The 15979-nt window shown below is 51.2% G+C and overlaps 2 protein-coding genes across 2 annotated transcripts in view; one reads left to right on the forward strand and one right to left on the reverse strand.

Moving 5' to 3' along the window:
* LOC148217303 (uncharacterized) overlaps positions 1-15979 on the reverse strand; it is a 262278-nt gene that overhangs the window by 27152 nt on the left and 219147 nt on the right. The window lies entirely within an intron of this gene.
* LOC148217305 (olfactory receptor 14J1-like) lies at positions 11042-12208 on the forward strand. The gene has a single exon (XM_088158775.1). It carries the CDS (start codon positions 11042-11044, stop codon positions 11972-11974), a length of 933 nt encoding a protein of 310 aa, XP_088014901.1. The 3' UTR covers positions 11975-12208.

Below are 15979 nucleotides of genomic sequence, written 5' to 3' on the forward strand. Positions count from 1 at the left end.
CCATCCGTGTACCCTCCTCTGCAAACAACCCATCTCTGCCCTTTCCTCTCTGGCCCCACTCATCATTTCAGTTCCTGAGTCGGCACCATGGGAACGTCCCTTGGGGAGCAGGATCATCCTCCAAGTGCTTCAGGAATTTTCTGCAGGGTTCTGCAGTGCCTCGTGCTGCTCCCTTGCCAGAGGCACCACAGGCCAGGGGGGCACATCTGGGCTGCTGTGTCTGGGTGTGGGGCTCCCTGTTGTGGCCAATGAGGAGGGGCTGGAGAGGCTCTGCAGGATTGACAGGATGGGCTTTGGGGCTGTGTGGAGAAGCTGAGGGCCCTGGGCTGCTGGACCTTGTGAAGAGGAGGCCCAGGGCTCATCCTGCAACTGCCGAGTACAGGAGAAGAATCACTTCCCTGCTCCTGCTGGCCACACCATTCTTGATTGTGGCCAGTTGCCATTGACTTTCTTGTCCAGCTGGGCACACTTCTGGCTCATGTCCAGCCTGCTGTCCATCAGTGCCCCCAGGTCCCTTTCTGCCTGGCTGCTGTCCAGCCACTCTGTCCCCAGCCTGGAGCACTGCAGGGGTTGTTGTTGCCAAAGTGCAGGAGCCAGCATTTGGTCTTGTTAAACCTCTCATTGGATTTGGGCCCTGGATCCAGCCTGTCCAGGCCCGTGTATAGAGCCCTCCTACCTTCCAGAAGATCCACACTCACACCCAGCTTAATGTCAGCACGATTCCATACGGTCCTAGAGTCTCACAATTTCATGAGGCCTCCATGTGTCACAATGTCCCTTTGGTTCCATGGAGCCCCAGGGTATCACAAAGTCCCCTGGATCCTTGTACCCTGCAATGTCACAATGGATCCTTGGTTCCATGAGGTCTCACAGTGCAGCAATGCTCTCCTTGGTTCCACAGTGTCACAATGGCCTCTTGGTTATACAAGTTCCAGCAGTGTCACAGTGGTCTCCTTGTTTCCACAAGGACAAAAAGTGGCACAGCTGTCTTCTTGATTTCATGAAGTCGCATGGAGTCACAGGGACCCCCGAATTCCATAAGGGTCCATAGTGCCACACTGGACTCCTTGTTCGCATGGTGCCACAATGGACCCCTGCTGACACAAGATCCTGCAGTGTCACAATGGTTTCTTGGTGCCATGACACCCTGCAGTGTCAGTGTCACAGTGGTGTCTGAGTCCCTCTGCAGAGCCCTCCTGCCCTCCAGCACATCCACACTCACACCCAGCTTGGTGCTATCTGCACATTTGCTGATGGTGCACTAAATCCCCTCATCTAGATCCTCAATGCAGATATTGAAATCCAGGCTGGTTGCCTCTGATCCCTCAGCCATCCTGTGGGTGCCCTGTGATGGCACTCAAGGTGATCTGTTCCATCACCTCACCAGGCACCCAGGTCAGGCTGACAGGCCTGCAGTTCCCCACATCCTCCTTCCAGCCCTTCTTGGGCATGAGCTCACATTGGAACCTCCAGTCCTCTGGCACCTCCCTGCTGAGCCAGCACTGATGAGAAATGATGGAGAGCAGCTTGGGGAGCTCTTCCAGCAGCTCCCTCATCCCCCTAGGATGGATCCCATCTGTTCCCAGAGACACCAGTGAGCATCTGAGTGGCTCAGCAGGTCCCCAGATGCTTCCTCCTGGATTACAGGGGTCTGTAGTTCTCCCTGTCCCCATCTACGTGCTCAGGAGAACACTTGTCCTGGGGACAACCTGTCTTATTGTTGAAAACTGAGGCGATGAAGGGGTGGAGTACCTCAGCCTTTTCCTCATCTTTAGTTACTATATTACCCACTGCATCAAATAAAGAGTAGAGGTTCTCCTTATCCAACAGTTTTCAATTAATTTATTTACAGAAATACTTTCTATTATTTTTTCACAGAAGTGGCCAGGTTAAGTCCTAATTTAGCTTTCACTTCTCACATTTTCTTTCTGCATGACTTAATAACATCCTTAAACACTTCCTGAGTTGCCTGCACCTCTTTCCAAATATGATGCACCCAAATTTTTCCCTGAGTGCCCAGAAAAATCTCCATACCCAGCCGGGCAAGTCATTTTCCTCACTGGCTCACTTCTGGCACACTGGGACAGGCTCTTTCTGCTCATTCATGATTTCTTTCTTGAAGTGTCTCTATCTGTAAGGGTAGGTCTGATGTTTCCCTCGATTTTGCCTCCCGACCGTCGCAAAGAGACCTCGAGGACCCCCACCCAGGCTGACTCCCAACAATGGTTTCCTGGCCGGGCCAAGGTGGATGCTCGTGACTGTGTGCTGGTGTATTGTGTTCACTGGACTGTGCTGTTGTGGCACCAACCAGAGGTTGTGTTGTACCAACTGAGGACTGCTTGACCGTACCTGTCTCCTGCAGCACCACACAATGGCCCATAAATCTTCCCACCTCTTGGCCAGAGGCCACTCGCTTTGGAGAAGGGCTATAAAAGAGTGACCCTCAGGAAAGACCCTTTGAGATCTCTCCACTGATGAAGACCCGTCTACCCCCTGGAGAAGACCCCTGAGATCTCCTCATGGATAAAGACTCGTCTATCGGATGACCCGTGAGGATGCCCGTCTCGTCTGTTGGTAGCTATTTTCCCATCCCTTCCTTTCCTTCCCCTCTCCCTATACTTTGTTTCCTATACCTCTCCCCTTTACCGTAACTGAGTTGTTGGCATTTGATGAAATACATTGCTGTTGTTGAATAAGCTGATTTTCTGCTGTTGAATAAACTGATTTTGTCCCCTGCACTTTGGCTCTTTGCACCTTTAAGATCAAAAGAACCATCACGACCCCCGCTCTGTATTAATAGCGGATTGTGACACCATCGTCCTTGGCTCAGGCAGTCTCAGATTACCAAATCCTCCTGAATATTGCCCTGAACCCCAAATTCATGCTCAAATGCCAGTAAAATGATTCAGCTTGAGATCTCTTTGCTTGATCTCTTTATTTGAACCCCAATTCTGGGTGTTTTGATGGGATCGACATGGGAATTATTCAGGTAGGAAAAGATCTCCAAGATCATCCAGCATTGCTTGATGCCACCAGAAGAAACAACTGGACACAGCAGATGAGATTTTTTGGGCTGTAAAGTAAAAAAATCATCTCCTCAATTAATTTCCAATGTTGATCTGAGTCCCCATGGATGTTCCTGCCCCAGGGTTCATCCAGGTGCCCATGGGGATCCAGGAGGACTTGAAGAGCACCAGCCAGGTGTCATCCCAACCTGGATCACCAGGGATGTGGGCCACCAGGGCTCTGCCCAACCAGCGTGGCTCCTGTGATGGGGGATGAGGTTGGAGATGCACACGAAGCTCTTCCCACAGCTGGGACACTCACAGGGCTTCCCTTACTGGTGCCTGCGTTGGTGTTTGGCCAAGAGAGAGCTCTGGGTGAAGCTCTTCCCACACTGGGGACACTCCTATGGCCTCTCCCCAGTGTGGATGCTCCGGTGCCTGATGAGGGTGGAGTTGCAGCTGCAGCCCTTCCTGCAGTCAGGGAAGCAGAAGGGCCTCTCCTCTCTTACAGCAGAGGACAGCAGACCTGTTCTGAAACCTCTTCAAATACCCAGGACACTCAGAGGGCCTCCCCCTGGTGTGAGTCCTCTGGTACTGGATCACCTTGTTGCTCCACCCAAAGCTCTTCCCAGATTCCCCACCCTCATAGGGCCTTTCCCCAGTGCAGAGGCAGTGGTGGGTGATGAGGTTGGAGCTGCAGTTGAAAACCTTCCCACACTTGTAAAGCCATTCCATAGTCTATGGATCATTTGGTGCTTTATCAGGTAAAATCTTGCACTGATACTCCTCCTGTGGAGGCTCAGACAGCTTTGTGACTTCAGCCCTGGAGGGACAACAACAGGCAAGGAGAAACACCCCTCTAGATCATGGCGAGATGTTCCTCCCTCCCACAGGCCTTTGTAGGCACATGTGAATTCCTTCAGTTCTATTGGTTATTGTAGTTGATGTCACCAATGTTCACCCCAGCTCTGTGAGAATTGGATTTGTGAAGGATTCTCAAAGCCTGACTGAAAGCTCACACAGTCTTGTACATCTGGATGCAAACTCTGAGATAAGGTGTGCTGACTTAGAAAGGCCCTGGAATAGAGAAGACACTGTTGAGAGACAGATTGAACTAGAAACAAGGTTCAAACAATGGCCTTGCAAAAAAACAGATATTTTGGAGAATTAAAACTGTGAAAGATGCACTGTGGTAAGACCACGTGGGATACAATAATAGGTGACTGGTGTTACAATTATTAGCACCATTGTCTGGCAAAAGCTAATAGGCTGAAAAACATTTCTAAGGTATTGTAACCAGGAAATAACTTGGCTTCTGATAGAATTTTGCACGTCTTATGTTTCACCCTTCAACAAGACTCATAAAGGAAGAAAATCTTAAAAACAAGAAGCCACTCAGTTGCCCCATCTCTGTAGAGCAGGGATATTCCAACATGCAGGCAGTGCTCCAGCCCTGCTGGGCTGGGAGAGGAGCTGCTCATCAAGAGAAATGTTTTGAAACTCTTCTTCCTTGCCACAATCACCCTCTGGGCCAGGAGCCTGGCCCAGCTCAGCAGCACAGACACAGCACAAGGACTTTAATGACCCTCTCTGGGTTTTGGGGCTATTTACATCAGAATCATTTCCTGAGAGTGTCTTCAGAAATCTTCTGAAAACTTAAATTGAAATTCCAAAGTTTCGTGAAGTTTTGATGGACTCCACTGAGGGTCACAACTCACATGAAAATGTCCCCAGGTTCCAGTTAGAGCAGAACACTGGAGGCACTGATGACAGGTAAGGACAAACAAGGGAAAGGTGTCTCTGATGCTGAGCAAACCTGGATGTGTTTCAGGAATGCAAAGGGCCAAGGGCTGAGCCCCAGCCCCTGGCAAGGCAGATCCTGTCCCTCCCTCATTGCTCAGGGCTCTTCCCGGGTCACTGGGCTCTGGCCATGTGCAATGCCAAGGGCAGCACCATGGGGCGGCCCCTGCCAGGCTGCTGGGCAGGGACAAGGAGGCAATGAGGCCCCAGCACAGCAAGGCTCACTTGTCCCCTGCTGGCCTCAGGCCCAGGGCCAGCCTGCATGGCCCAAGTGCTGCAGGAGTTGGCTGTGTCAGGGCCTTTCAGCTGCTGCCCATCCCTGTGCCCTCTGCAGCCCAGGCTGTCCTACGGTGTCCATGCCCTGCGCCTCTGTCCCTGCAGGCTGTCGTCATCCCCCGGCTGCCCCACCTCGCTGGCCCCTTCCTTTGCTGACAGCTCTGCCTCCTGCCTGCCTCTGCCTGGACACACAGAGCCTTGGGCTGCTCCAGACTCCTTCTGGGGGATGTGCTGCACCCAGCCCTGCCCTGAGAGAGGAATTGCTTTATCTTTTTGTCCAATCTGGGCCTCTTCATGTGCCCTTTGCATTAATTCTTTTTTCTCCAGCTGTCATCTGCTATGTCAAAAGGATTCACCAGCTCTGAAATCACCCTTCTATTCCTCCCATGTCTCTCCTCTGCTGTCCTCAGTCTCCACTCCTTTGAGCACAGCGCTCCTTTGTCCCTATATTGTCCTTTGCTGCCCCAAAGCCCCACCTTGTCAAGGTGTTGTCAAATGAATATTTTGCCCTCATAGTCTTAAGAAAATCATCAGAGGCTTAAGCCAGCCAAACCTGTCTGTCTTGCCTACTTTTTCCCTCTAAGCAATCATTGTATATAGAAAATTTGTGAGGTGGAATCTCAGTTTTGGCCCATGGGCACATGGACAAGAAGGATGCTTCTTTTCCATTGGAAGGGAAGCACAGAGCCCAGTGTTTTGGTGGTCGATGAGAGGCAGTGATGCCAAACCAGTCACATTTGTCTCTCCTGGAGGTTTCTACTGGGAGCAATCCTTGGCTCTATGGAGTTTTGGAACAAAATCATATTTTGGCCATGGGCGCCTGGATGAGATGGATTGTTCTTTCTATAGGAGGGAAACCACAGATTCCTCTTTTTCAGGGGCAAATGAGAGGTGACCACCAGAGGCCAAGGCTGGCCAGAGCTGCCTGTCCTGGCAGCTTTTGTGTGGGAGAAACACTTGCATATAGGGAATTTTTTAGGAGGATTGGCCCCACACACTTGGAGGAGGAGGATGGTTCTTTTCCAGAGGAAGAAAAGGACAGAGCCTGAGTGCTCCAGGGGCTGATGACCAGTGGTCCTTGACATTCCAAGGTCAGCCAGACCTGTCAGGAAGCCTCTGAGATGACAAGCCAACCAGATCTGTTCCACATTCTCTTTTTTCTATGAGGCCCTGTAGTGTTTCCATGTTCTTTTTTCTGAAATGTCAAAATGGCCCCATCTTTCCATGAGACCCTGCAGGGTCACAATGGCCCTTTGGTTCCATGGGCCCCAAAGTGTCACAATGGTCTCCATGATTCCATGGGGCCCTGCAGTGTCACCATGGTAGTGTCATATTGGATTCTTGGTTCCACGAGGCCCAGATGTGTCACACTGGCCTCTTGTGTCCGTGGGCCTCCTTAATGTCACAATGGTCCCTTGCTCCCATCAGGCCTTGCAGTGTCAGAATGCTTTCCTTGGTTCCATGGGACTACACAATGCCACAATTGGTGTCACAATTTCCATGCTCTCCATTATTCCATAAGGTCCTGCAGTGTCACAATGGCCACTAGGCTGCACAAGTCCCTGTTGTGTCACAATGGGCCCTCCTTTCTTCCATGAAGCCTTGCAGTGTCATAGGAATCTCCTTGGTACCACAGTATGGGAATATAAATATTACTAGAGATGGAGCAACTGAGACACTTGTAAAAGATGGTTTGTTGCCTTATGGCATCAGTTTCATAGAAGGGTGAGACGTTAATTCTCAGTTACAATGCCTTATGTTAGTGTTTTAGCCAATCAAATACTTCTACAAAGCTTCCTAGTGTATTTTTACAGCAATCATTAATTGCTTTATTTCCCATGGCTTTGCTGAAATGAATAATTTTTCAGCCAATCATATAACACTTCACAAACATTCACTGATACATCTTAAACGTCTAACTAGCCTTACAAAGGTTCTATTGCTAAACTTTAAAATCTATTACTATTTTAATGTATTACTTTGCTTACATAATATTAATTTCTGTTTGCTTAAAACATATTTCTACTTTAACTACAAACTCATATTCTTTGTTCATGTCTCTTCCACTTAAATGCTCTAATTCTCTAAGTCTTCTCCAAGGTCTTAGGTCAAACCCTGTATCCATCTCTGTCTCTGAGCCTGTATGCACAAGGCCCTGAGAGCTCTCCGTGCCTTCATTTCCCACACTGCAGTATCCCAATGGACCCTTGGTTCCTTGGGGACTCACAATGGCAGAAGGGTCTCCTTGGTTCCACAAGATCCTGCAGAGCCCCTTGATTCAACGAGGCCTCAAAGTGTCATCATGGCCTCCAGGATTCCATGAGGTCCCACAGTGTCACAATGGACCTTTGGTTCCATGAAGTCCAGCACTGTTCCATGAATCCTCAGTTCCATGAGGCCCTGTAGTGTCACAATGGACTCCTCGGTTCAATGGTGCCGCACAGTTGGCACCCCAGCCCTTGGTGTGATGAGACCCATAGTGTCACAATGGTTCCTTGCTTCCATGAGGCCTTGAAGTGCCACAATGATCTCCTTGGTTCCATGGGACCATAAAGTGTCACAATAGTCTCCATGATTCCACGACACCCCACAGTGTCACAATGACCCCTTGGTTGCATTGAGCTCCACAGCATCACTACGATTTCTGGAGTTTTATAAGGCCCTAAAATGCCACAATGGTCCTGTTGTTTCACAAAGCCTCAAACTGTAAAAATGTCCTCCATGTTGCTGAGTCACAATGGACCTTTGGTTCCATGGAGCCCCAAAGTGCCACAAAGGTCTCCTTGGTTCCACGGTGTCAGAATGGTCCCTTTGTCCCATGGAGCCCCACACTGTCACTGTGGTCCCCTTGATTCCATGAGGCCCTGCCGTGCTACAATGCCCCAGTGGCTACAATGGTCTCCAGGGAGACTCTCTACAACCACCTGAACAGAGGCTGTAGTCAGGTGGGGGTCGGTCTCTTCTCCCAGGCAGCACCTGACAGAACGAGAGGACACAGTCTGAAGATGAGCCAGAGGTAGTTTAGGTTTGATATCAGGAAAAATTCTTCAGTAAAAGAGTGATTGGGAACTGGAATCTTCTGCCAAGGCAGGTGGTGGAGTCATTGTCCCTGGAGGCATTTATAAAAAGACTGGATGTGGCACTCAGAGTCATGGTTAAGTTTTTGAGGTGATGTTAGGTCATAGGTTGGATCTGAAGATCTCAAAGGTCATTTCCAACTTCGTGATTCTGTTTCATAATAATCTCCATTGTTACATGAGGCCCTGCAGGGTCACAATGGATGTTTGGTTTTATGAGTTCCCACAGTGTAACAATGGACCCTTGGTTCCATGAGGTTCTGTAGTATAACATGGTCACCTTGGTTCTGGGAGGTTCTGCAGTGTCACAATGCACCCATGGTTGCAGGGGGTTCCACAGTGTCACCATGGCCTCCTTGGATCTGCAGTATAACAATGGACCATTGGTTCCATGTGGCCCCACAGTGTCACAATGGCCCCTTGGTTCCAATGAGGCCTTTCTATGTCACAATGAACTTTTGGTTCCATGATGTTTCTCAGTGCCACAATGCTCTCCTTGGAGCTGCAGTGTCAGAAAGGACCATCAGCTCCATGTGGACCCACTCTGTCAAACTGGATTTTGGTTCCATGAGCTCCCATACTGTCAAAAGGCGCCTTTGTTCCTTCAGGATCCATAGTGGAATATTTGACTCCTTGGTTCTGTGAGGCCTTGCTGTCACCAAATCTCCAAAATATCAGAATATACCTCCTTAATGCTAATTTGGTGTTAAAGGGGGCATCATTTTATTCAGGCCTCAGGTCCAATCTGAGATGAAAACTAATCTTATGTGCACATGTTATTCTACAAGTGTGTTGCCTATATTAAGTCACAACATGTGCTTTAAAATTTACTCATTTCTATAAAAGTCACCCAAAGTTACCAGATTCAGTTTCTATTTTTTCTATCACATCATTCATGAGCCAGGTTTCTTATTTTTCTCTTCCAGCTTTTCTGGCTGGGAAAGCAGTCCCCTATATGACTTATACCTGTGCTAAAATTTCAGAGGTGCAGTAAAAACTTCAATGAACCCTTTTGGTGTCAAGGCCAAGGCTCTGTGTGTGCAGGCAGAGGCAGGCAGGAGGCAGAGCTGTCAGCAAAGGAAGGGGCCAGCGAGGTGGGGCAGCCGGGGGATGACGACAGCCTGCAGGGACAGAGGCGCAGGGCATGGACACCGTAGGACAGCCTGGGCTGCAGAGGGCACAGGGATGGGCAGCAGCTGAAAGGCCCTGACACAGCCAACTCCTGCAGCACTTGGGCCATGCAGGCTGGCCCTGGGCCTGAGGCCAGCAGGGGACAAGTGAGCCTTGCTGTGCTGGGGCCTCATTGCCTCCTTGTCCCTGCTCAGCAGCCTGGCAGGGGCCGCCCCATGGTGCTGCCCTTGGCATTGCACATGGCCAGAGCCCAGTGGCCCGGGAAGAGCCCTGAGCAATGAGGGAGGGACAGGATGTGCCTTGCCAGGGGCTGGGGCTCAGCCCTTGGTTCTTTGCATTCCTGAAACACATCCAGATGTGCTCAGCATCACAGACACATTTCCCTTGTTTGTCCCCACCTGTCATCAGTGCCTCCAGTGTTCTGCTCTAACAGGAACCTGGAGACACTTTCTCAGTCCTGTCCCTCAGTGGGACCCATTAAAACTTGAAGAAACTTCAGTGTTTCAATTAAAATTTGAGTTCTTGAGAAGTTTTTCAAGTACACACTGAGCGACTGAGTCTGATGCAGACAGCACCAACGCCCTGAGAGGGTCATTAAAGTCCTTGTGCTGTGTCTGTGCTGATGAGCTGGGCTGGGATCCTGGCACAGAAGGAGATCCTGGCAACCAAGAAGAGCTTCAAAAACACATTTCTCTTCATGAGCAGCTCTTCTCCCAGCCCAGCAGGGATGGGGCACTGCCTGCAGCCACCCCAGGCACAGCACAGAGGCACAGAGAGCTTCAATCAGTCAGGGCTGGGAAGATGCTCAGAAGGGACTGGGGCAGAATCACTCCCAGCCCTTGACACAGGAAGCCTCTGGCTGCAGGACAATGCAGCTGCAGCTCCTGCAGTCATCTCCTAAAGCTGCAACATCCCAATGCCTGCAGACTGTGTGAGTACATTCTCTGATGATCTCTTGTGTAGAGCAGCCAGGGATGCCCAGGGCTGTCGTGCAGAGCAGGGTCCTGCAGCCCAGGGTGCTGTGCTGGGGCAGGGACTCTGCTGCCTGCCAGGGACAGCTCTCAGCCAGCCCTGGGAGCTGCTCCCAGCACTGGGGGACAAGGTCTGGGTGGAAGGAGACAACTGGTAAGGCATGGAAGTGTTCTGCTTGTGTGGTGAGGATGCTGCATTTTTCAGGACTGCTCCCAGCATGACATTTAACTCCAGAATATTTCTAGGTAGATTACATAGGGAGCACAGAGAGGCAGGGACTGCATACAAAAGATAATCCTGATTTTATATTCTATTGCTCTGTGTTGCGTAGGTGGGGAAATTGCATATAGATATTCATCTCTCAGTTCAGGATGGGAAAAATAAATTTTTTTATCTCGGATCTTAATAAAGCAGTCAGTGACAGAATTCAGCACTTAGAGGTAACACCAGTGTCATTTTTCCAGCCTCCTCAGTGTTGCTGTGATATTGCCATCAGAGCCTGCAGAGGCAGAGCTGGCCCTAGGCAGTGTCCTGTGCTGGGAGGGGTCTGCAGGGCAGAGCTGAGTCCCCAGGGCTGGGCTGGGCTCTGGCAGCACTGGCAGGGCTCAGCCCTGGGCACAGGGAAGCAGCTGCTGGCAGGGACAGCTCCAGGCAGCAGAGCCCTGGGCAGGCAGTGGGGGGAATGTGCCACCAAGCTGGGCTGGGATATTTAAAATCCTCCACAAACTGAACTATTCCATGATTACTTTTCTTACAGATCCCCATGCCAAGACACAGGAAATGTCCAACAGCAGCTCCATCAGCCACTTCCTCCTGCTGCCATTGGCAGACACGCGGCAGCTGCAGCTCCTGCACTTCTGCCTCTTCCTGGCCATCTCCCTGGCTGCCCTCCTGGCCAACGGCCTCATCATCAGCGCCGTAGCCTGCGGCCACCACCTGCACACCCCCATGTTCTTCTTCCTGCTCAACCTGGCCTTCACTGACCTGGGCTCCATCTGCACCACTGTCCCCAACGCCATGCACAATTCCCTCTGGGACACCGGACACATCTCCTATAAAGGATGCACTGCTCAGGTCTTCATGCTTATCTTCTTCATTGGGTCAGAGCTTGCCCTCCTGACCATCATGTGCTACGACCGCTACGTGTCCATCTGCAAACCCCTGCACTACGGGACCCTCCTGGGCAGCAGAGCTTGTGCCCACATGGCAGCAGCTGCCTGGGCCAGTGCCTTTCTCAATGCTCTCATGCACACGGCCAATACATTTTCCCTGCCCCTGTGCCATGGCAATGCCCTGGGGGGATTCTTCTGTGAAATCCCACCCATCCTCAAGCTCTTCTGCTCACACTCCAAACTCAGGGAACTTGGGCTCATTGTGCTAAGTGCTTTTCTTTATTCGGGCTGTTTTGTGTTCATTGTTTTCTCCTATGTGCAGATCTTCAGGGCTGTGTTGAGGATCCCCTCTGAGCAAGGAAGGCACAAAGTCTTTTCCACCTGCCTCCCTCACCTGGCCGTGGTCTCTCTGTTCCTCAGCACTGTCATGATTGCTCACCTGAAGCCCCCCTCCATCTCCTCCCCATCTCTAGACCTGTCCCTGTCATTTCTTTACTCAGTGGTGTCTCCAGCCCTGAACCCCCTCATCTACAGCCTGAGGAACCAGGAGCTCAAGAATGGCCTGAGGAAAATTATCAGGAATGCTGTTCAGAAGCAGTGAACTCTTCTTTTTCTGCATTGCTGTTGTTGTGTTACATTTACGCTCACTCTGCGTCTTGTGTTTTTTGCTGCTCACACAGGTGTTACACTATTGAGAAGATGTTTGCACAGAAGTCTTTGACTGTAGGATTTTTAACTGGGTGTTTGCCCTTCTAGCAAACCCAGAGACTCTATAACCCGGGAGCTATTCTACTTTTGTGATTACACAAAATAAAGAACTCTGTATTACTGTGTTCCCCTGACATTATTGCTCCCTGACTTCTCTGGAGCTTCAGGGTCAGTGCCTCTGGGCAGAGCTGGGGTGAAAAGGGAACCCCACTGCTTCTCACAGCCTGGCAGCCCCAGGGCTTCTACTCTACAACCTCCCCTTCCTTCCCCTCCACACTCACATTCAGAGCCCCTCTGCTGGTTTAAGGCCCCAAGGCTCTCTCATCTCAGTCCCAGTCCTGCTGTGTGACTGTCCAGGGACTGCAGGCAGGGACAGGCCATGGGCACTGCTGGGACAGAGCTGGGTTCTGCAGCAGCATTTCCATCATGCAAGGGCATCTCCCCAGTGCAGGGCCTGAAAGCTTCAATCTCCTTCCCAGTTTGCTCTCAAGGATGTTCCCAACACAGAGCCCTGGAGAGGAGAGCAGCAGTGACCAGCAGAAGTGTGACAGTGTTCAGGGTGGGGCTGTCCCAGCAGTGCCCTTGCAAAGCCAGCGCCGCTCCCAGCAGTGGCCTCTCACCCCAGGGCACAGAGGTTGTTCTTCTCTGCGTGGAGGGACATCAAGTGACCGGGTCAGGAGTCTGTGTTTGCAGTGCAGGGACATTCCACAGCCCTGAACATCCTGTGTGTGTGTGAGGGGACACAAACCCAGTGACACAAACACTTGCAGCTGTTCCTGGAGTTTCCAGAGAGTAACATCCCCTGGGAACCCCTGGATGCAGGGCTGGGATGAGCTCCTGTGCCCAGAGCTCCCTGTGTCCATCCCTCCGGCCATGGGGCACCTTGGGCAGGGGCAGGGCAGGGTGATACCCACAGGGCTGAGGTCCCTGCCAGGCTCTGGCAGTGGCAGCAGAGCCCAAGGAGCCCCTGCCCGTGCTACAATGAACTCTGTGTGTGTGTGTGCCAGGGAAGGACTCGTGTCCCTGGACACCCCCGGGGCTGTGAGCAGGGCATGAGCCCAGCTCAGGGCTGGGCACCTGACAGAGCCCTGACATTGCTGGGGGTGCCCATAAGAGCAGAGCTGGGCAAGATGACTCTGGTTAAACCTCTCTGGGCATCAAGTGACAGCCAAGTGTTTCTGTCACTGGCCCACCTTACTCAGAAAATAGGGGAAAATAAAGTGAAAATATTGTGGGTCAACATAAAAAGAGATTAATGGTTGGGGTGGGGAAGTAAAAATCAAAGGCCAAATGCAGAATCAAGAAAAATCATGAGCAGACAAGAATTCAGCACCAAAATTCAGCACATGTAGTGTTTACTTTGGGAGACAAATGTACTAATACAGCAAATCCAGAGACCCTCTTGTCACCTTCATTCCCCTGCTGATCTGGACATCCCATGGAATGGAAGATCCCTTGGGTCAGTCCAGCCCAGCTGTCCCATCTCAGTGTCCCCAGGAACGCTTGCCCACCCCCAGCCCATTGGTTGGGGTTTGCAGAGATGCCTCATGTGGGGCCAGCCCTGCTCAGGAGCAGCCAAAGCCTCAGGCTGGGACCAAACCCACTCCAGCCACGAGAGCCAAGCACAGCAGGGCAGAGGCTGCTCTGGGCAAAGGGAACTCCATCCCAGCCACACCCAGACCAAGGGGGATCAGGGGGCTCTTCCCACCTCTGTTATTCCACCATTCAATGAATCTTTTCCTTAGAGAGCTCTTTGAAGACAGAATTGGCAGAGAGGCAGCAGCAGAGCTATAAAATGCACCAATACAAACACAGCAGCTCCAGTGAGGAATGAACCCTCCCAGGGCAGTGCTGTGGCAGGAGAAGCAGCCAGGAGGAGGAGGATGAGCTCAGTGCATGTGTGTGTGTCCCAAGACACAGAGGGTGAGGGTGGGCAGAGGTCAGGGCAGGGCTGGCAACGGCATGGCAGAGGCAGGGGCAGCGAGATGGGAGTGTGCAGCCTGCAGGGACACAGCAGCAGCTGTGGGACAGCACAGGACAAGCTGGGCTGGACATGGCCAAGGGCCCTGGCAGGGCTGGCAGCGCCCAGGAGAAGCCAAGTCTTGATGCTCTGGGGCACAGCAGGGTCTGTGCCACCAAGGGCTGGGAGGAGACCTTGTCCTGAGCCACTGGGGCCTCCTGGCACAGCCCCAGCAAGACTGGCCACTGGCACCCCTTGTCCTGCCCTCAGCATCCCCCCACATCCCAGTGACCTCAGGGATGTGCTGGGATGAGTCCCTGGGGAGCCTTGGTCAGGAATGGCCCTGGGGGCTCCTTCATGCTCCCAGGGACTGCAGGTTTTTCAGAGGACTTTGGGTTTTGCTTTTGCCTTGGAGTCTCTGAGAGCTTTGTGCAATCATGGCCTTCAATTTTCTCCTCCAAGACTCCAGGAGGAGCCTGTGTTGGTGATGGACCTCAGTGGGACTGACACTGAAACTGCATGAAAAACAGGAACTCCCCAACAACATCTTCTTAGTGTTACAGAATTTAGGCATTACTTTCTTCGGGCCAGGATGTTTTTGTGCCCAGCATGTGCAATAGAAATCATTCCATCCACACATGCCTGGCTTGGGCAGTGAAATTCACTCCGTCATACATGGTTCTTTACTAGGGTTTTCACATATTTATACAGACAAAAACCCAAAGAAATTCATATTCATTGATCTTAAATTACACAATTCTTAGTATTCAATCTCCTGTTGCTTATTGATCCCTTTGCCCTTGGAGAAAATTAGGCCCTCATTTGATTCTCTTACCAATCTTTTCCCAGACCAGGTGTCTCCAACCACACCGGGGGTGATGTTCATTAATGTTCATTTACCTCCTCTGTATCTTCTGGCTACTCCCAATCTGTAGATGTTAAACTCATCAGGCCTCACCTAACCTTGGTGAACTGAGTCTTTTGAAGAGAAACTTCAATTCCCCTCCTCCTGGGCAAATGCAAACAAAATCCTGACTGCAGTTACATTAAAAATTTAAAGTTGTATCATTTGCAGCAACTCCATTATGTTCCTTACTGTCCCAATTCTCTCCTTGGTTCCATGAGGCCCCACAGTGTCACAAGGTCCCCTCAGTCCCATGTGTCCTGCACTGTTACATGAATCCTGAGCTCCATGGGGTCCTGTAGTGTCACAATGGTCTCCTTGGTTCCATGGTGACACAGTTGCCCAAATGTCTATGGTACCACAACTGCCCCTTTGTCCCACGAGGCCCCACAGTGTCACAATGGCCCCTTGTTTCCATGATGCCGTGTAGTGTCACAATGATCTCCATGATTCCATACTGCCCTGCAGTGTCACAATAAAACTTTTGTCACTGGGGCTCCACAGTGTCACCATGGCCCCTTGGTTCCATGGAGCCCCACAGTGTCACTGTGCTCCCCTTGGCTCCACAAGACCCTTTGGTTCCAGCAGGCCTTGATGTTTCAAAATGCTCTCCATGGTTCCATGAGTACCCTGTGTCACAATAGACTCTGGGTTCTGTGAAGTTTTTCAGTGTCACAAAGGCCCCTTGGTTCCATGAGGTTTGGTAGAGTCACAATTCACTCCTTGGTTCCATGAGGCCCTGCTGTGTCACAATGCCCGTGGTTCCATCAGTTTCCACGGTGGCACCATGGTGTCCTTGGAGCCACAGGATCTCAATGGTCTCCTTGGTACCATCCTACCCCAATGTCTCAAAGGCTTTTTGGTTCCATGAGGTTCCACAGTGTCACAAGGGTCTCCTTGGTTCCATTAGGATACAAGAGCTTTGCATAAATGCTGAGCAACACCAGCTTAACACACCTGGGAACATCTGTGTGCATTCAAAAGAGGGGTTAAAGGTGAGAATGGCACCAGCAGCTTCCATCTGCAACAGAGAT

Source organism: Sturnus vulgaris, unplaced genomic scaffold (assembly GCF_052056855.1).
Source record: "Sturnus vulgaris isolate bStuVul1 unplaced genomic scaffold, bStuVul1.hap1 Scaffold_87, whole genome shotgun sequence".
Classification (NCBI taxonomy): domain Eukaryota; kingdom Metazoa; phylum Chordata; class Aves; order Passeriformes; family Sturnidae; genus Sturnus; species Sturnus vulgaris.